Source organism: Poromitra crassiceps, assembly GCF_964638095.1.
Source record: "Poromitra crassiceps genome assembly, chromosome: 3".
Classification (NCBI taxonomy): domain Eukaryota; kingdom Metazoa; phylum Chordata; class Actinopteri; order Beryciformes; family Melamphaidae; genus Poromitra; species Poromitra crassiceps.
The window spans coordinates 7,834,363-7,856,808 of record NC_139625.1 but is presented as its reverse complement, the minus strand read 5'-3'; the positions used below and the strand labels follow the sequence as shown (position 1 = coordinate 7,856,808).

General features: G+C 44.9%; 1 protein-coding gene across 1 annotated transcript in view; it reads left to right on the top strand.

Annotated features, from left to right (window-relative positions):
• Nucleotides 1-21,716, top strand: part of runx1 (RUNX family transcription factor 1) — a gene marked incomplete at both ends in the record, with an annotated part of 73,030 nt that extends 51,314 nt beyond the window's left edge. Inside the window, 3 exons of the mRNA XM_083632678.1 lie at nt 1,445-1,642; nt 19,308-19,454; nt 21,175-21,716. Of these exons, the coding sequence (XP_083488804.1) occupies nt 1,445-1,642; nt 19,308-19,454; nt 21,175-21,716 (887 nt within the window). The remainder of the gene's footprint in view (nt 1-1,444; nt 1,643-19,307; nt 19,455-21,174) is intronic.
• Between the last annotated feature and the right edge of the window lie 730 nt (nt 21,717-22,446).

Genomic DNA, 22,446 nt, shown 5'->3' with positions numbered 1-22,446 from the left:
TAATCCCTGGATTATGTCATCAGATTACAGGCATATAGAGTGAGATAGTGTTGGGTGGTAAGGTTGGCCTGATATAGCCTAGTCTAGAAACAATTGTGACATAGCAGTGTTGGTCGATCTTTCACAAACACGCTCAGACACAGGAAAAGAAAAGGGGAAGAAAATACATATATTATCGGCGTTCAACATTACAATGTGATTACCAGCCACATAACGCGCGTATGTGCTTGTGAGAGATAGTGAGCCTGAGATCCCACGCAAGGGGTCCATGAGAGACCAGCCAGACGAGTCACCGGTCACCCATAAACCTCATCAAGGTAGGCTAGAAATGGGTCCCAAATGGTTGAGAACTGTTTAAGTGAATTGGTCCTCAGGAACCTAAGTCTCTCCATCCGTATAACAGAGGTCATGTCCGCCAACCACAGTTGGAAAGAAGGTGAAGAGGAGAATTGCCCTTCCTTCAGAATGAGTTTTTGGCAACAGTTGTCCCCTGTGTCAGAGACTGTTGCACAGCTGCAAGGAAGTTCAGAGAGGACTCAGAGCAGCCGAAGATGGCGAGTTCTGCCTCCAGCTGAAGGGTTATTGTGTAGGCCTTAGAGTACCAGTCTGGCCACGTTTGTTTGACCGCGACTCTCCAGTCGTTGTGGGTTAAATTGTGGGATTTGTGACCCGGTATAACCTCCTCATCTTTCAACCGAGAGGACCAAGTGGTTTTAGTTGCCTAAACATACTAACCCAAGTTGTTTTAGAGTTGCTGAGAGGTCATTTTCTGCAAGTCCAAGTCAAGTCTGAAGTCTTTGAGCTAGAGTCCAAGTCAAGTCTCAAGTCTCTAATGAGCGTTCTATCATCTGCTGGGTGTCATCCGGTCTGCTTAGAACACGGCATAGCTAAAACTAAGGAATTCAAAGCATGTGTTATCCTCATGCCTGTATTTATTATCATATCAGAATTAATCAGTTGACATTATTATTAGTAGACCTTTCCGTAATGTTAATAGACACAAAAATGAAGCTTGTTCACAAGTCCCAAATCTCAAGTCCAAGTCAAGTCTCAAGTCACTGTATGCGCGACTGAAGTGCGACTCAACTCCCAGTCTCAACTCCAAGTCCCCATTTCTGGTTTTAGTTGCTTAAACATATGCACCGTTGTTATAGTCGCATAAACATAACCAACATTCTTTGAGTTGCCTAACCATAGCCAATGTTGTTTTAGTTACCAAAACATAACCGGCGTTTGTTTTATTTGCATGTCATTTTAAAATTGACCGACATTTTGTTTGTTTCCAAATTCACGTTGACATTCTACAACCTCAGGCCCGTTATTGTGAAACTGTGGACCACCACCAACGTTTCACAACCTGCTTGATCATTTGGGTATGGAAAGTGTGTTGATATGTTTTGGTGGTATCCAGGTGGCCACAGCACTGTGTCTCCTCCTCGGGCAGGTCACCGTCAGAAGCTGGAGGAGGTGAAGCCGGGCTCTCTGGCCTTCTCTGAGAGGCTCACAGAGCTGGAGCAGCTGAGACGAGGCTCCCACCACCACCACCACCACCACCACCACCAAGCCAACGCCAACACCCGGCAAGCTGCAGCGCTAAACTCCGCCCCCTTCTCCAGCCCAACACACGCTCAGATAGTTGCCGGTAAGGGCCGACAACTGATAAGCCCGTGGCACACCAATCAAACGTTCTACAACAAACACAGGTGTTTGTGTGGTGTGCCATGGCTGTCTGTCCTTGTTTCGAGATGTTTGGAGATGTTTGATCAGATTCCACATGTTCGACCCTTTGTTTGTCTGTGTTTAGCCATGTTTGCGTGGTGTGCCATGGGCTATATAGTGAGATTCAAGCTGCGATAGTTGAGATTTTGATGTAGAAAATAATGTAGACTTCAGTAGACTGATCCGTCTTAATGACAAAGTGTGGCTACAACAGAGAAGAGAGTCCCATTATCACCACGAATTGAAACACCGTCGATTTACCCTCATTTGTCCACATTAAATTCTGGGCTGTGGTCGAATAGTCACTAAAAGAGAAGAAAAAAGGGTCCTAACTCCTATTCCTAACCACTTTTCCTAACTCCTATTCCTCACCACTTTTCCTAACTCCTATTCCTAACCACTTGTCCTAACTCCTATTCCTTAATGTCATGAGGTCAAGGAAAGATGGCCGCAGAGCTAAGAGAAAGGCTACACTATAAGGTACACCGCACTCAAAATACCACTGAGTGACTGAAACACTAGCTAGCTCACTAGCAAGTCACGCTGATTTCCAGGGTGAAATCGTTTTGTAATCCATTGCTGAGAATCAGAATCAGAATCAGAAGTCTGAGTTGAGAACATTTTATTTTTCCACGTCAGCCATTCCTTGCTAACGCAAGGAATTGTACGGAATTATCATCTTCCCGGAAGACCTGGATGCTAGCACTTCCTGGTTCGTAGGTGTAAAAGGCAATGGGGTTTTTGTATGGGGATTTTGGTTAAATGCATGAAATAAGGTCTGTGGTTAACAAAAGTTTATGAAACAGTGAAGTGTGTTTAGCAAGGTAATCTTCACAAGGACCACTTTTATGACTTTTGAAGCGTTTTCTGAAAATAACTTTATCATTAAAAAAAACATTTACACTTTTGATATAGAACATTTACATCGCATTAAGATGACTTCAAGACTCCTGGCTCCCGCTTTGATCTCAAGCAGAACTGGGCAGAGACTCTTTTTCTTCAGCTTTTGGCTGGTCATTTCCATTCTGCATCAACTTCAAAAGTCATAAAAAAGGTCCTGATTCTTGATGAACACAAACTTCGCTGTTTCATTAGTCTCGCTGGCCAGACTCCCCTCCCTTGCATGAGAGGAGTCTGGCTGCACGGAAACAGGCTGCTGGTAGAAGCCCTCCCCTGCTCTACAGCTGCTCCCCCATTGGAGCGACTGTTTCAGTCGCTGCCGGATGTCCGCTCCCGGCTTATTACAAGCTCTGTCATTGGCTCCGACCATGTCAATCAGAGCGGCTTTCGCTCCCTCCTCCCTGTGTGTCGCTGTAAATAGTCCCCTGCCGCTGCAGTGAAAACAACAACGCTAACTAGCTAGCAAGCTAACGGCAGAAACCTACACGCTAGCTCGTTGCTACACGCTGAAAGGTTACATGCTGCCACTCCGACGTGCTGCCACTCCGACGTTCTGCCACTCCGAAATATCGGCACTCAGAAAGGGGGTCTATATTCCCCGTTTTTCACTAACCTCTCCCAGCCCCCACGCCAAACCTAACCTCCCCCCATGCCTAAACCTAACCTCCCCCAGACCCTAACCCAAAACCTAACCTCTCCCACCCCCACGCCTAAACCTAAGGTTGGCATTGCGGCTTCTAAGGTGAACGACCGCCAGTCCGAATAATGGAAGTTAACGTTCGGAGTGGCAGGGCTTCGGAAAGGCAGAGGAACCCCACGCTGAAAATGGCAAGTTGGATTGTTGGAAACTACTTACCAAGGGCGCTGCCGCTAGGCGCCGCCCATCGCAATTCCACACTGGAGACCTGCGCTGCCAGACTCCTCTCACGGAAAGGGAGGGGAGGCTGGCCAGCGAGACTACTGTTTCACAAACCTTTGTTAACCACAGACTTTATTCGATGCATTTAACCGAAATTCTTTCGCACCTACCAACCAGGAAGTGATGGTGGAGGTGCAGGGACTTCTGGGTAAGCCCACAAAAATACGCCATCCCTGCGGTACTCTATTAGTCCACCATCAAATAAAACTATGCACAATGCACTGTCTGTGATTTAGTGAACAGAGTGAAGGTTCCCTACATTTTCTCCCATATACCACAATGCAATGCTTTTGTGTTTACCAAGGGAGAAGAAGAGTGAGGTGCAGTAGTGTGTGAAACATGTTTGATCGTTTCACTTTATGATCAACACGACAGGTGGAGTAGTGAGTGAGTGAATGAGTGAACCATTCTGAATACGGCTCAGAATTCATCCAAACAACAGCACTACACTTTCATCAAACCTCCTCCTTCCTCCTTGTGGTTTTGGGAGATCCATTGTGGTCTCTGTGTGTGTGTGTGTGTGTGTGTGTGTGTGTGTGTGTGTGTGTGTGTGTGTGTGTGTGTGTGTGTGTGTGTGTGTTGCGGTTGCCGTGCTATGTGGCACCACATATAGTATCTGTTCCTCTTCTCCGTGCTGTGGTAGTGACGTGCACACACACGCGCACACACACACACACACACACACACACACACACACACACACACGTGCTTCAACATGAGTGGTGTAGTACCATTTAAAAGTCTGTTTTTCTTATGCGTTTGCGTCAGTGTGCATGTTCACACACACTGTGTGTGTGTGTGTGTGTGTGTGTGTGTGTGTGTGTGTGTGTGTGTGTGTGTGTGTGTGCGTGCGTGCGTGCGTGTGTGTGTGTGTGTGTGTGTGTGCGTGCGTGCGTGCGTGCGTGCGTGTGTGTGTGTGTCCATAGCTGGTTAGAGTGAGGAAGCAAGTCACGGCATTAGGAGGAAGTGAGAGTCAGCTGGCAGGAAGTTGCGCCGTGTGAGAAACTTTGTTTCATGGCTAAATGTAAATTCAAAGTTATTTGTCCAAAATCTCTTCGCGGGGCGGCTGTGGCTCAGGAGGTAGAGCAGGTCGTCCACTAATCAGAAGGTTGGTGGTTCGATCCCCGGCTCCTCCAGTCCGCATGTCAAAGTGTCCTTGGGCAAGACACTGAGCCCAAAATTGCTCCCAATGGCACCCTGCGTGGCACCTGGCCGCCTTCGGTGTGTGAATGGGTGAATGTAGGCACATTGTAAAGCGCTTTGGATAAAAGCGCTATAAATGCAGTCCATTTACCATTTACCATCTTGTCTTCTTGTAACAAGGATATCTGCTTCAGTTGCAGTGTTGTTTTTCCTGTGCGTGTGTTCCAGACGCTTTACCACATGAGATGATGGTGGATACTGAATGAAAAGCCTGTATTATTTTTTTGATTGAATATTGGGTAATAATTTGACTATATCAGCTATCGGTAACACTTTATAATACCTAGACACTATTAAGCATTAGTTAAGTATTAGTAAATACTTAATTCATCATTTAGAAAGCATTGTTCATACATTACTAAGCATTTGTATGTAAGTCAGACAGTAAACACAGTTATCAACGTTTTATTCCTGATTAATAAGGTAATTTATAATGTATTTAACAATTGTATTTTTAATCTCATTTATAAATGCTTTGTAAGGCATAAATAGACCTCACTTTAGATTAGGTCATACTAAATACTTAACTAACAACTACTACGACTACTAACATGCCTAGAGCTGAACAATCACGACGTGACTTTTCTTCCCCCGGAAGAGAGTTCGCCATTCATTTTCTCCATAGATATTTCAAAAAATCCTTATAACGAGTTTTAAGGCTGGAACAAGCCAACCAGCGACGTACTGAATCATGACTGACCATAAAACATTTCACTTGAAGCAAAAACAAAAAATAACAATAACAAACAAAATCAAATTTTTGATTTTTCCCTCCGTCTTTATCAGCTATCAGCTGTTTCAAAATATTGCCATTGGTATAAAAAAAAAAAACATTGGTGGACCTTTTGACCAGCGTTAATTTCCTCGACGAAAACTATGACTGAAAATGTCCGTCGGCTACTTATTTTCACTGATGAAAACTAGAGAAACTAGACACACTCGTAATGGAAAACAACTATGAGGAAATCTTTGTCAACAAATAAAAACTAGACGAAAATGTTAGGGAGGGAAGAATTGGGAAGAGATCCAATCAGAAGAGAAGAAGTTAAACAGTTAAATCTGTGTCTGTATTGCACGTTCAAACCTTAATACCATTCCATACTTTAATAACCGATGAATAGAGCTTTCCAATGAGTTTGGAAATTCTAGAGAAACATCTTAATAATGCATTACACTTTAAAGGAGAATTCTGGTTTATTACAACCTGGACCTTATTTTCAGCTTTAATTATGCTGTGCTGGTCACCCAGAACAGAAATTCTGAAATGATTCAGTTTAGAGCTAGAACGTCCGGGCCAACGGCCTGGAACAGAGGCCAAAAGGGCATGTGCTGTCCGTGCATTTGCATCCTAAAAAGCCTATTTTCTGCGACGCAGCGACTCATATCCTTATTATATGATAGTGGCATAAATGTGAGCCACTCTATTTACCTCTCTCGGCCTGCTGTCCTGTAGTTTCCACATCCGCGGACTGACTGTGAAAAGCGCAACCTTTTAAGCGCAAAAATACCCCGCTGCGCTTGAGCGCACCAGAATCTCCGCGCTACGCAGTGCAGTGCAGAGGAATTCCTTTTGGATACGTCATTACGCACGGACGTGCCACGCCAGGGCATCAAATTCTGCTGCTACAATTGGGTAACCAGCAGATTATTCAGTGAGGCAATCAACTATAATTCACTGAGAAACTTTGATCACATCACAAAGAGGGGTTAATGGCAAATTAATTGAGAAAACTTGGACACCTTCACCTATCCCATAACCTGGAGGGTTGTTGGGGCACCACAGACGATCTGTCGACATGCTCTCTCCATCTCTCTCTGTCCTCGGCAGCTCACTGTTTCACCCAGTTTTAATTGAGTCCACTCTAAATCCTCCCATCTTTTATTTTGTCTCCTCCCCGCTGCAGCCAACAAAATAACTTGAATTGCATCAAATCACAGATTTTTTTAACAGGTATATGATGTGAATGTGTTGTTGTGAGATAGGGATAATAGATACAGTCAATGGAGATTAGGGCTGTCACTTTTCATTCGAAATTCGAATGCAACTTCGAATGTGGGGGAGGGGTTCGTGTTCGATATGTAAATTGACTGTTCGAAAAAAAAAAAAAAAATTTTATTAATTTTTCTTTTTTTTCTTTTTTTATGAACCAAAATTACGGTAACCAACTGCTGCTTGCTGGTAATGTTAATCCCATGTCAGAAAAAGTCTCCAGATTTGTCGCGTTAGTCTCTTCTGAGAAAGATTGTCTCCAGGGTCTGAAAAGTTGTCTCGAGTTGGATGCAGCCAAGTTTGTGAGGCAGTGTTGTGACTGTGAGCGTCCAAGCTAACACGTCGGGCTGATGCCCGGTGGCCTGCAGTGGGTTGCACCAGCTGTGCGTAAGTTGAAACGTAAGCTAGTTTGAACGTAAAGTCTCACTAAGTCCGAGTTTACGCACTACTAAAAATATTTGGGTTGCACCAAGTGAAATAGTTACGTAGGCATAAGTTAGAACTTAAAATTTACACCTACGTCTTACTAGGTGTAAAGTCCTCCGTAAAATAGCAGTTGGCACGGATTGCAACTTGGCACCGTGGCGCATCGTTGTTTTGCGTCCGCAACGCGCTCTCCGTGATAAATTACACCCTTTGATATTTATGACTCACGCTTTTGTTTCCCACAAGCTGCAGCACTGCATACAAATTAAAATAACCGCAACAATTTAGTGAGGCAGGATGGTGGTATAGCCTACAATACTGATGAAGAGCTCACAGATAAACGTTAACAGTAATATGAACCTAAACGAACGTTACTCAATAACGTTCTCATTTGATTAGTGTTGATGAAATATGAAAGCACTAATTTGCGGTGGGCAACATGTCCTGTTTTCACTCCACTTACTTAAACAACCGTAAATAAACACCGTTTCCACCATGCTTTTCACTGATTTGTCACAGATACTGTACACGTCATTGTCTGCGACACTATTTTGGTTAGTATGGACTTTAGGGTCTACTAGTTAAGATGTACCTTACGTCTCCGTGGTGCAACCAAACAAAGACACAACTTTAGTGTCAAACTAACTAGTTTGAACGTAGCAGTTAGTGTGGACTTTACACCCTAACTTAAGACAGAACTTACGTTCAGCTGGTGCAACAGGCTGCTGGACTAAAAAAAAAAAAAAAAAAAAAAATTAAATTAACCAAAAAACTTCGTATATATTCGAACGAATTTCGGGCAATTAAAGTTCGTTCGAATTTTATTTTGGGAAAAAGTGACAGCCCTAATGGAGATAGGTATATCCAAATTACACATGGGGAGAATTACAGCATGCCTCACGCAAACTGTATTACAGGGACTGCGAGACGGGAATCTGATTGGTTTGATTGATGTAACGCCCAGGCATTGCCAGGCCGCACCTGGGAATAATTCTGGTGGGTAACACCACCCAAATCCCGTTTGCGCCGTGCACAAAATGACTTGGCACGCCTCAAATTTGCACCTGCGGCAGGTGCCGTGCCCAGTTCCGCACCCCCGCCGAGAATTGCATCCCCACCTTTATATTTCGGGGCTGTTTTAACTTAAAAAACAGGGAGGTCACATCTGCCCAGACAATTATATAATTTTTAAACAGTTACGTTTCTATATAAATCATTATAATATGCTCCCGTGAGGTGGGGATGCATTTGGCGGTACGGGTGTAAAAACTCGGCATAACACTTGGACACTTGCGCGAGGCGGACTGCTATCGTCCCTGCAGATGCAATAGCATAAGGCAGGCGTTAGGCACGCAAACCAATGCCCAAGTGCAAAAAGTCGATAGCGCTACCAAGATAGGGCCCTTAGTCCCTATGATAAGGATATGAGCCAGGTAGCACATGCCCTATTGGCCTCTGTTCTAGGCCATTGCGTGGCGTGCTCCATCTCTGTACTGCATCATTTTCAGAAATGTGTGTTCTGGGTGACCAACACGACATCAACCAAGCTGAAAATAAGGTCCTGGTTGTAAAAAAAAGAAAGAAAAAGAATTCTCCTTTAACTAAGCCTGTTATATTTTAGTCGACTAAATCTACCGTAGATTTAGTCGAATACAATTTTATATTTAGTCAACTAAAACCAGACTAAAACGAAAACATTTGAGACGACTGAAATAAAACTAAATGGCGTTTTAGTCAAAAGACTGACTAAAACTAAATCAAAATGTGCTGTCAAAATTAACACTGACTTCATGAGGTATTATAGTGCATAAGAGGTTTTGCATGGGTGCCCAGCAAACATTTTGAGCAAAAACAGTTCGACCATAGACGTTGTGCCGGCGTCCGTGACGTAATGGTAAATGGACTGCATTTATATAGCGCTTTTATCCAAAGCGCTTTACAATGTGGTCAGCTGCCACGCAGGGTGCTGGCACAGCCATCGGGAGCAATTTGGGGTTCAGTGTCTTGCCCAAGGACACTTCGACATGCGGACTGGAGGAGCCGGGGATCGCACCACCGACCTTCTGGTTGGTGGACGACGCGCTCTACCTCCTGAGCCACAGCCGACGTGGCGTGACCTGCCCGTCAGCTGGGCCTGCTTCCTGGGCGTCCCCACAACGCCCAAATATGTTGTTACCACCAACAAGCATAATTCAGTTATACGTCAGTTATAACGTTATACATCAGATTTGTTCGGGATTAACAATTTATGCTACATTAACATCAATCAAAATGACTGGCCGAACAAATGTGGCAGCACTGGGCCTTACCAAGTGAGCTTCATCACCTTTGAATTTTGAAAGAGGTGTTGACCCAAGGATGAGAGATGGAGAAAAAAGAAAAATATTGCCGTAGATTTAGAGAGAGAGACAGAGAGAGAGAGAGAGAGGGAGAGAGAGGGACAGAGAGAGAGAGATTGAGAGAGGGAGCGAGAGAGACAGAGAGAGAGAGAGAGAGGGAGAGAGAGGTACAGTAGTTCTCAGTCCTTCCTGCGTCCTGTCTTTCTCTGATCCCTCTTGAAATAAAAATAGCAACAGGAAACCGTTATTAAGCCATTCTATCTCTCTCTCTCTTCCCCCTTTCTTTTCCTTTCTTTCTTCACTCTCTCTCTCTCCTCATTGTTCTTAAGCATCTCTCTCTCTCAGCTTTCATTTCTTGCTTAATGTCTTTCTTTCCTTCTTACACTTCTCTCATTTTGGCATCTTTGGGGAGAAAGGGGAGAGAGAGAGTGTGTGTAGGCTAAGTGTGTGTAGCAAATACATAGTGCAGTCGTGCTTGTATGTATTGTAAATGTTTGACTCTGTGTGTGTGTGTGTGTGTGTGTGTGTGTGTGTGTGTGTGTGTGTGTGTGTGTGTGTGTGTGTGTGTGCGGTCTGCACGTGTGTGGGAATGCAGTAAAACTCTATGATCCGTCTGCTCCCAAAGCGGCTCCAGCTAGTCACAGATGTAGGACATATAGAAGACTGCTTCCATTCAGACTGGGAGATTTGAGCAGCAAATAGTAGCAGGATACATGCTGCAAAGAAAAATGAAATGCATAAGAGATTTTGATCAAAATAAATATCTGTTAAGTCACTATCTCTATCTGATAGTGGGTTAACCCAATGGTGAGTGAGCCTATGGCCGATTGATGGAAGCCTATTTTCAGTAGCCTATTGCAGCATTTATGAACTTGGTGTCTGCGGTGACACAGGGTGGGCGGAGCTAACACAATAGGATCACTCTGTATGTTTTTTTTCCTTAAATATTTTATTTAAATTTTGTTCTTAACAATACATGAACAAGACACAAACGGGCTCAGACACAGGAAAAGAAAAAAAAAAAAAAAAAAAACATGCATACATTATCAACATTCAATATAACAATGTGGTGCTACCAGCCGCTTAAAGGAGAATTTCGTTTTTTTTTTAACCTGGAGCCCTCTCCTCACATTAATTATTATCTGACGACTCACCCAGTGTTCTCCGCAGCGATTTGGACCGTCGTAGGCGTTGTTGTGATCGAAATAGTACTCCAAGCCAGTCCTTGAATGTGCTCCGTCGGGGCCACATGGCAGCGTGCTCTTCCTCCATGTAAATAGACAGTTTTCTTCCCGTTTTCGACCCATATCGTCATTATATATATATAAAGAAACATCAGACTGCCAATCTCCCCCGGGCTATTTCCAGCGGTATTTACAGGCATCCCATTTCCTCCTTTCGGGTCACTGGCACCAACTCTCGTCAAGTCAGTCCACAGGCCAGCGGCAGGAAAGTCTCGCGGGACTTGACGAGAGTTGGTGCCAGTGACCCGAAAGGAGGAAATGGGATGTGGTCCCTCGCTGGTCCCTACAGCGAGGGACCACAAACCGCCGGCCGCAGCGAACTTCCATTCCTTCAGAATGAGTTTCTTGGCAACAGTTCTCCCTTGCGTCAGACATTGTTGCACAGCTGTAGTGAAGTTCAGAGAGGACTCTGAGCAGCCGAAGATGGCGAGTTCTGCCTCCGGCTGAACAACACAGTCTCACAGAAAATTGTATAATAGCAACGTTTTGGAGCAACGTTGCTATGTTACAATTTCGGCTCGAAAATTGTAAAATGGTAACGTTCTGAGATCTTAGGGTTAGGGTTAGGGTAGGGGGAGGAAACAGAAAATCTCCGTAAACCACGCCCAAACCACGCCCACCGTTGTAGACACATACGTTACCATTTTACAATTTCTGAGACGAAATTGTAAAATAGCAACGTTGCTCCACAAACGTTGCTATTTTACAATTTTTTGGGAGATCGGGTTGGGCTGAAGGGCTATTTTGTAGGCCTTAGAGTACCAGTCAAATATTTTGGCCCAGGATCCCGTTAGTGAAGGGCAGAACCGAAAGGCGTGAGATAGTGTACCCTCTGACACCTGACACCTGTCACACAGTGGTGAGACAGAGCGGAAGATCTTGTGTAATTTATGTTTGAAATAGTGAAGACGGTGAGCGACTTTAAATTGGATGAGCTGGTGTCTGACTCACTCTGTAGGTTACTGTAGGTTCTCGATAACTCCTGTGTGTAGGATAACAAGCTAATGTTTTACCGGTCTCTGCATTATGGGTGGTTACTATTACTATGGCCGAACAAGCAGGCCATGTCAATGCAACACTGTTTGGATCGCACCTGCAATTACTGCTCATCGCCATAGGTGTCAGTCAGCAAAGAGAACAAAACTGAAATCTTAGAGATTATCACTTTAAACTTAACACAACCAACAGTTATAACAACAGAACATATACTGAGATAAAGACACATTCATTTAAAAATATATACCGTTAATATACTGTAGGGGGCGTCCGGGTAGTCCAGCCATAAATTCTCTGCCTACCAACATGAGGGTCGCAGGTTTGAGCCCCCGTGTTACCTCTGGCTTGGTCGGGCGTCCATATAGGCGCAATTGGTCGTGTTTGCGGGTGGGAAGTTTGTGTGGTATGTGTCCTGGCCGCTGCACCAGCGCCTCCTCTGGTCAGTTGGGGCGCCTGTTCGGGATGAGATGTGGATTAGGAGTAGACGTATTCAATGAGAAACAACAATACCATACCAACAGGGAGAAGCTGAGCTTTTGTTTATTTATTAGACGCAGAGAAGTGCTTTTGAGTTGGCCGTGCACCGCAGCACACAGAAGCAGTAACCAGTGCCACAGTATAGACCAAATCACCGTGACGTCACCATGTAAACAACATTTACTTCCGGGTACCACTTCGGGAAGGCGCCAGGTTTAAATTTGCGTGTTGTCAAATAAATGCTGTCAAACTCTCGTTGTTTTCGGGCCGACTACTTTCAATTTAAATGTTCAAACGGTTGGTAAACATGCTTGTCCGACGTATCTAGCCTTTCTTCTGTGTTTGTTTTATGTAGTGTTAGCTAGCTAATAACGTTTGTTTACAACTGTCAAACTCACTGTCTGTTTTTGCAGACTCGTTAACGTTACGTTACAGACAGAGGCTACTGACGCCGCTCGGATACAGCTCGGAACCCGGATGTTGTAGCTGTAGTAAGCCTGTGCCGCCGAATCCAGAGTTCTCTTTGCTTTGATTGATTGATTGAATACTTTATTGAAGCAATGGCACGAGAAATACAGCATAAGACCAGTTCATTGAAACAAAAGGAATAAAACACAACAAAGCCCGAGGGCTTATTTCCATTGTGGTCCTTGAAGTGAGGCAAGTGGAGTGAGTGTATGTGTGCATGTATGAGCGCGTGTGTGCTCATGTTTGCCCTTTGCAGAGGGAATTTAGAATAATCCAAATCTTGACCCGCTCTTTATGGTCACTGGACACCCAACAACACAACACGAACGAACCATTTTTGTCTTCTTTGTCTGTTTTTGTCTTCAACACGTCAGTTTGTGCGGAGGTAACCGGAACCAGGGGTAACCGGAAGTAAATGTAAACATCCCCGCTGATTTGGTCTATAGCACCACACTGAGTCTGCTTCTGCTTACAAACACAACCACAACACTTTACAGCAGTAACCACAGTATAGAACCACACTGAGTCTGCTGCTGCTTACAAACACAACCACAACACTTTACAGCAGTAACCACAGTATAGAACCACACTGAGTCTGCTGCTGCTTACAAACACAACCACAACACTTTACAGCAGTAACCACAGTATAGCAACACACTGAACATGCTGCTGCTTACAAACACAACCACAACACTTTACAGCAGTAACCACAGTATAGCAACACACTGAACATGCTGCTGCTTACAAACACAACCACAACACTTTACAGCAGTAACCACAGTATAGCAACACACTGAGTCTGCTGCTGCTTACAAACAGAACCACAACACTTTACAGCAGTAACCACAGTATAGCAACACACTGAACATGCTGCTGCTTACAAACACAACCACAACACTTTACAGCAGTAACCACAGTATAGCAACACACTGAACATGCTGCTGCTTACAAACACAACCACAACACTTTACAGCAGTAACCACAGTATAGAACCACACTGAGTCTGCTGCTGCTTACAAACACATCCACAACACTTTACAGCAGTAACCACAGTATAGCAACACACTGAACATGCTGCTGCTTACAAACACAACCACAACACTTTACAGCAGTAACCACAGTATAGCAACACACTGAGTCTGCTGCTGCTTACAAACACAACCACAACACTTTACAGCAGTAACCACAGTATAGCAACACACTGAACATGCTGCTGCTTACAAACACAACCACAACACTTTACAGCAGTAACCACAGTATAGCAACACACTGAGTCTGCTGCTGCTTACAAACACAACCACAACACTTTACAGCAGTAACCACAGTATAGCACCACACTGAGTCTGATGCTGCTTACAAACACAACCACAACACTTTACAGCAGTAACCACAGTATAGCAACACACTGAGTCTGCTGCTGCTTACAAACACAACCACAACACTTTACAGCAGTAACCACAGTATAGCAACACACTGAGTCTGCTGCTGCTTACAAACACAACCACAACACTTTACAGCAGTAACCACAGTATAGCAACACACTGAGTCTGCTGCTGCTTACAAACACAACCACAACACTTTACAGCAGTAACCACAGTATAGCAACACACTGAGTCTGCTGCTGCTTACAAACACAACCACAACACTTTACAGCAGTAACCACAGTATAGCACCACACTGAGTCTGCTGCTGCTTACAAACACAACCACAACACTTTACAGCAGTAACCACAGTATAGCAACACACTGAGTCTGATGCTGCTTACAAACACAACCACAACACTTTACAGCAGTAACCACAGTATAGCACCACACTGAGTCTGCTTCTGCTTACAAACACAACCACAACACTTTACAGCAGTAACCACAGTATAGCAACACACTGAGTCTGCTGCTGCTTACAAACACAACCACAACACTTTACAGCAGTAACCACAGTATAGCACCACACTGAGTCTGCTGCTGCTTACAAACACAACCACAACACTTTACAGCAGTAACCACAGTATAGCACCGCACTGAGTCTGCTGCTGCTTACAAACACAACCACAACACTTTACAGCAGTAGCCACAGTATAGAACCACACTGAGTCTGCTGCTGCTTACAAACACAACCACAACACTTTACAGCAGTAACCACAGTATAGCAACACACTGAACATGCTGCTGCTTACAAACACAACCACAACACTTTACAGCAGTAGCCGCAGTATAGCAACACACTGAACATGCTGCTGCTTACAAACACAACCACAACACTTTACAGCAGTAACCACAGTATAGCAACACACTGAGTCTGCTGCTGCTTACAAACACAACCACAACACTTTACAGCAGTAACCACAGTATAGAACCACACTGAGTCTGCTGCTGCTTACAAACACAACCACAACACTTTACAGCAGTAACCACAGTAAAAACGTAAACATTAATTTGCACCTGTGTGGAAAATACCTCATTAGAGAATGATCAATCAAGGTGAGGCTTCCCATAGACAACCAACACAGCATCCAGCCTAACCCCAACTGCTCCAGTGGACCTGCTCAGTGGCCAGCAGATAAGACTGTCGTTGTACTGGTCATTTTCCAGGTGTGAATGTGAACAGGGCACTCCTGAAAAAGAGAGCATTGCTCTCAGTCAGTGAGGCATTGTGGGCATTGTACGTACATTTCTGTAATCCACATATACGTAGAATATCACGTTTCTGAATCTAAATACCCTGCATATCACATTTCTAGATGGGTAAGTGTATATTAAGGTTATGCACGTCATAGAGTCTGCTATTGAAATAGATACGTGTATATTAACGTTATGCACGTCATAGAGTCTGCTATTGAAATAGATACGTGTAGATCAACATTATACACGGTTCCCGGGGACTTTAACCAAGTTGTTTCACTTGCCTAAACATAGCCAAAGTTATTAGTTGTTGTATTTGCGTCAAGTTGGGAAGGCAGCTATATTTTCCTATTAACCCCCGTTTTGTTTAAAATTTACATTGAGATTGTAGCTTTGCAGAAACGTTAACTGGCATGTAGCATGTAGCATGTAGCATGTAGGGCAGAAACAATGGCTCTCCAGTCCTGTGTGTGTTTGGGTGAACTTCTGGATGGTGCTCCAGGTCTGCTTCAGGGTTTTCAGTTCATTCTCCACTGTTTGATGCAGATTCCTTTGGGTCTTCCTCTCTTACGTTCCCCTCTGGTGTCCAGTGCCGGGCGGTTCGTGTGATGTCATCCTGTTCTTCTCGCGTGATATATCCGATCCATCTCCATGTCGATGCTCTCCTCATTGGTCCGGGCGAGTAGTTGTTGATTGGAGATGGTTTTAGGCTGGAATATTCACAGGAGTTGCTGAGGTGGACGATGACAGAGTCAAACGTAAAATGCTGACATTTTATTCTGGCGATTGGGTTGGTAGTATCGATCAATTCTATTATATGTAATCAATCAAACTGCATCATATTATCAGAGGCGGATGGCGATGAGTGGAACAGATGAGGTTTTTCATAAAAGGACAATATCAGCCCCATATAACAGCAAATCAATATGGGTCTAACTACTCCTATTAACATGAGCCCAGAGGAGTCCTTCTAGCCATTCTAGTTCTATAGTGTAGCTGTGTAGCCAGACAGCCAGTCATGTATGACTCCTGCCCCCACATTAGTGCTCTCTGCCTGGGGAGCGAAGCCAGGAAAGGAGGGGGCTTGGCACGGGGCCTGGGCTTCACCGCCGCTAGGAACCCCCCCACACACACACACACACGTTCGCACACACATGCGCGCATGCATGCGCACACACACATGAAGGCGCAGAAACACACACACACACACACACACACACACACACACACATACGTCAATGCTTGGGAGAGCTGTTGGCTAGACTTGAAAAGCCTTCATTGACGTCTTGGCTGCTGTGTACAATTTGCTTCCTCATCTGTTTGCACATACACACATACACATGCACGCACGCACGCACGCACGCATGCACACACACACACACACACACACACACACACACACACACACACACCACACCACACACACACACACACACACACACACACACACTCACACACACACACTCACACTCTCTTGTCTACAGGTCTGTGGGTGATCAGTGGCATTTATTAGACTTTGGGGAAATGGACTGGATTGAATGAAAGAGCACACACACACACACACACACACACACACACAGCCCTCCCCTCCATCCGTCCACCCCCATACTAAGTTAATTGTTTCCTCTCCTCCATCTCTCTCTCCTCTCTCCTCTCTCTCTCCATCTCTCTCTCCTCTCTCTCTCCTCTCACTATTAACAGCTTCTGTCTTTCACTTTTTTCCTTTCTCTCTATCATTCCTTTATCTCCCAATCCCATAGGCTGTACATAGAGCCTTTAAATAGCACACGTCCCGTTGTGAGAAAAAAAACGTGGAAGTACCAAAAACTGCAGTTCCTCGGATGGCCACTTGAGGCTGTCTGCAAAAGCGAGTTATTCCCTGTAGACCCCAATGCTGGGGTTAGGGTATATATAGGATATAGGATATAGTGTGGCTGGTTGGTGAGTGTGGCTGGATGTTGGAGGCTCCAGTCTCCGTGCAGCTTCCTCCCCATATAGACAGCTGCAGCCCCCAACCCCACACTCCAGATCTGGATCCAGCCCTGTTGTATGTTTGGGAGGCTTGTGCTCATTGCACATCAACATCCAACACACACGCACTGCCGTGCACATCAACATCCAATACACACACACTGCCGTGCACATCAACATCCAACGCACACACACTGGCGTGCACGTCAACATCCAACACACACACACTGCCGTGCACATCAACATCCAACACACACACTGCTGTGCACATCAACATACAACACACACACTGCCATGCACATCAACATCCAACACACACACACTGCCGTGCACGTCAACATCCAACACACACAAACTGCCGTGCACATCAACATCCAACACACACACACACTGCCGTGCACGTCAACATCCAACACACACGGTGGCCTGGATCAGACGCCCGGCCTGCGAAGCCACCTCAACTCCCACACCTGTCATGTGGAAACTTTACATTTGAAGTGGAGGATTATAATGATCATTATACCATGGTCTGGGTGAATACTCGATTCTGATTGGCTGCAAGGTGTCCATTAAAAAGTGATATTGTACAGTGATAATGGACACCTAGCTAAATGGTCTGTTCACCGTTCATATCAATGCGCCATAGTTTCATCAGTGTTATCAGGAGAGCAGTTTGAGCTCTATACCCCCGTTAAGGGTTAATATGACAATTTTGGAACTTGAGAAAAAAATTGAGTCGGTCAAAGTAAGTATTTAAATCACCCCTGTGTGCTCAGTTTATCAAAAATAACTCTTATTTACAATTTTGATTTTCGTTTCGGAGATTTTTTAACCTCGCGTCATCAGGCTCTTCTCGGCGAGAAAGAGGAGATTTCCCTCGCTCGTGCACGAGCGGGGGCGAGCCCGGCCTTTGACACAGTGAGAGAGAGAGAGAGAGAGAGAGAGAGAGAGAGAGAGAGAGAGAGAGAGAGAGAGAGAGAGAGAGAGAGAGAGAGAGAGAGAGAGAGAGAGAGAGAGAGAGAAAATTTTCGTTTCGGAGATTCCCTCTCCTGAGAGAAGCCGGCTCTGTTCTGGTCAGCTGACAGAAACCGGGCTCTCAGCTGTCAACTGTCAAACCTCCTGTTTACAACTTGCAGCAGCCAGGCGCTCTGGGAGAGCGCGCGCTGCCTCTTATCACTGATACAAATCAAGGGGTCCACCCGCTATGCACAAATCAAGTCAAAGAGGAAAAAGACGAGATCAACAAAAAGAAAACAACGCAATGGGCAGTTAACAGCAACACACTGAGAGACGTCCTTGTACAAAACATACCTGGACTCATACTGAAAGCAGATAGTTTTCACTCTACTCCTGCCTCGCGCCATTTACGTCTTATAAGACCCGCAGACGTTAACGCAATTCCCTGGAATGCGAGTTTAAACGACCCAGTTACATGGCGTTGCATTCTTAGACATTGCCGTTTTATTTTGTATGTTGTTACATAGGCTACGATTGGCGAAATTATTAGTTAGCTTGATTCTAGAATTGTGCCAGGTGAAGAAACTAAGCAGCCATTTTATCCAATGATAGCTTAATCTCGAGGGGACTATTTTGTCTCGCCGGTTCTCAACTCATATTCAAGGTTATGAAAACTAGATTTTGATTGCAAAATGCATGGAAATATAAATGAATGGTCTTGTTTTGTTTCTTTGGCAAGTGACCATGGTATAAGCGGGTTAATGCCCTTCGAGGTGTCCATTATCACTTTTTAAGGGACTTCGCGGAGGCAACCGGTCCTTGGCTGCGCCTCGGACCGGTTCACGCCTCTGCGTCGTCCCTTAAAAAGTGATAATGGACACCTCGTCGGGCATTAACCCTTACTTATTTATCAGCTAAGCATCATCATAATCTCTCTCTCCCCCCCTCCCTCTCTATCTGTCTCTCTCTCTCTACCTCCCTTTTTCTGTCTATCGCCCTCTCTCTCTCTGTCTCTCTCTCTCTCTCTCTCTCTGTCTCTGGCTCTCTCTCTCTCTCTGTCTCTGGCTCTCTCTCTCTCAGACTCCAGGCAGATGCAGTCGTCTCCATCTTGGTCGTATGACCAATCGTATCCCTACCTTGGCCAGATAACCACGCCCACAGTCCACACAACCAATCCCCTTTCACCTAGTCGATCTTCACTCAGCGACCTGTCCTCACGACTCACAGGTAACACACACACACACACACACACACACACACACAAATAGAGATTCACTGTAGAGCATGGTGCAGGTTGGAGACCACATTGCATTAATATGTGGGAAGGGTTTATAGTGATGAGATGGGGGGGTGGGGGGGGCGGGGGGGGTCAATCACACAGATATCTTGTGATGTCTGCCCCAGCAGAAAGTTCTCTTGTGATGTCACTACTCTTGTGATGTCACACGCCCATTTTATACCACCTTTTCCTCCATATTTCTACCCTGGGGGCCTGTGAATCAAAATGTGTTGTTTTTTGGGGGTATTTCCATACTAATCATGAACCCAAAATGTAAATTCAGATTATTTTATTTCATTTTTACCTGCACAATGCTCTTTCAGTTTATTCAAATAATGGTGGACTTGATGTTACAGAAATAAGCAAATTATGAATGCGTAAATATGTAAAAGGCAAGTAACTAAATACATAAATACTGGTATTCTAATTCAAATCAAAGTAAACAAACAAATAAATAAATACTTACAATTATGGCTGTACTCGGATATTCGGACATTCGAATATTCGTTCATAATGCTGACATTAAAATAAAAAAATTACATTTGATTATTAATATTATTATTTTTATTATTGTATTTATTTATTTATTTGTTATGCTAGAATGGCGCTAACCCCCAACCAATCATCACTCCTAATGTCCCTCCCGGGCCGGCCGATTCATTCATGTATAAGGAATTAATCCATTGACTGGATTACAGGATTACATGGAGCTTTAACAATCCAGTAGTTGGCGGTAATGCAACAGTTATGTCAGTGTTTAGCACCATTAGTACAAGATTTGACTGTACTTTACTATATTCATTAAAGCAAGTTGATTTAACAAAAATACTTGATTGAATGATTCCCTTAATTTTTGTCTTTTTTTCTTTCATCATGATGTCACAGCAGACATTCAAATATTTGTGGCCAACCTCAATAAAATATTGAAATTTGAAAGAAATTATATTTGGTACAGTGCTACTTATGAGGGAGGGCACAATATTGAAATGAAATATGTTGCAATATACAAACATCCGACAACATGAATGGTGGGAAAGAAAGAAAGAAAGAAAAAGTATGGCAATATTACCATTTTATTCCACTACTCGCTTGGTCATCACCGTTTCATAAACTCTCCATAAATGATATTATCTGCACTTTGTAAACACGTTTTTAAATTGTGGTTTACATTCTGGCGAGCCAATGTCATCACCAGAAAGATTTGTGTCACGGAAATAAATATAATTCTGCAGTCATGGACATCGTATCGTGGTTGTATTGAATTGTCAACCCCATATTGCATCCCTCATATAGCTGTGCCTCCCGGAATTTTTCTTTTTTGTGATTGTTGCATAGCGATAAATGTTTTTTATGTATTTTTAGCAGCTTTTCTCAAAAATTGGAATGCAATTTGTAAAGTTTGATCTTTTTTTTGGTAAAATTGCGGGAACTGGCAAAAATTGCAAGTTGAGTTAACTGTTTTGCCATTTTTTGCTGAGAAATCATAGGAATTTTTGAAAAATTGCAAGCCCCTGCATTATGTTGAATTTGTATCAATTATTGAGATCACAAAATCGCAAATTTCCTGGAGGGACTGAATTGTGCGATATCATCCCATCCTGAGTAGATAGGTAACTAAATAAACCCATAAGGAAACGTGTAACCCTTGCACCTTGACCTCTCTCACAGGCCCTGACCTCACAGCATTCGGCGACCCCAGGATGAGTCTGGAGCGGCCGTTCAGCTCGCTGCCCTCCCTGCCCGACTCGCGCTTCTCCGACCCACGGGTGCACTACCCCCCCGGGGCGGCCGCCTTTACCTACGCGCCCTCCCACAACCCGGTCTCCAGCAGTGCCCTGGGCCTCACCATGGCCACGGCCATGGCCAGCACCCCGGCCGGGCGCTACCACACCTACCTGCCCCCTCCCTACCCCGGCAATGGCCCCCACCAGGCCCAGAGTGGGCCCTTCCAGTCCACCTCCTCGCCCTACCACCTGTACTACTCCACGGCCGCAGGGTCGTACCAGTTCTCCATGATGGCTGGGGGCGGAGGCGATGCCCGCTCCCCCCCCAGGATCCTGCCTCCCTGCACCAACGCCTCCACAGGCTCCTCCCTCCTCCACCCCTCCCTGCCCCATCAGAATGAAGGCGTAGGCGTGGAGGTGGAGTCCAGCCACAGCGGCTCGCCCACCAACATGGCCGCCGCCGAAGCCGTCTGGAGGCCTTATTGAAACGGGCGGCCTTGGAGCGTTAATAGGCCCTGTTCACAGCAACCATCTTGAGCCGGTAAAGTAGGAAGTAAAGCATGTGTAACTGATAACATTAATGAGGGCCCTGCCACTGGAACACCTAAATGGAATGGAACCACCATCAATGGTATTGGTTACACCTGCTTTACGTCCTGCTTTACAACCTCAAAATGTGTTGCTGTGAAAAAGGTGATGGGCGCACTCATTTTAAGGTTGCCCGGTGGCATCCCGGTCATGTGACGGGTAGACACCGGGCGGAGTGTACTGCCACACTCAGAATCAGATGACTATATACGCAGCAGGAACGTCTGAAAAAGAACATTAAGCGTTAAACAGGTAGAAACACTAGCCGTTTCTCAATGTCAAGGATCCTTCCTCGGCAGGACTTGTCCTTCCTAGTCATATCCTAGTCTCTTCCTAGTCACGTCCTACCTCTGTAGGCAAGGGTCCTTCCTCACATTGGGAGAGCAAACTAGCGAGCGAGTGTGTGGTTGCATCATGGTCCCACCGTCAGATTTCAGATTTCACCGAAGTTGAAGCCTTTCACTCAAACGTGAAGGATTTTCTTTTCACCAGGCTGCAGGCTGCAGTACCTCCATACACAGACAACCAGTCGCCCGCCCCCCGCACAAGACGAACGCGCAACCCGGGCTTCCCTCTCGCAATATCGGGGTGAATCTCTTTCGCACACCGGTGTTACAGTAAAAGCTGT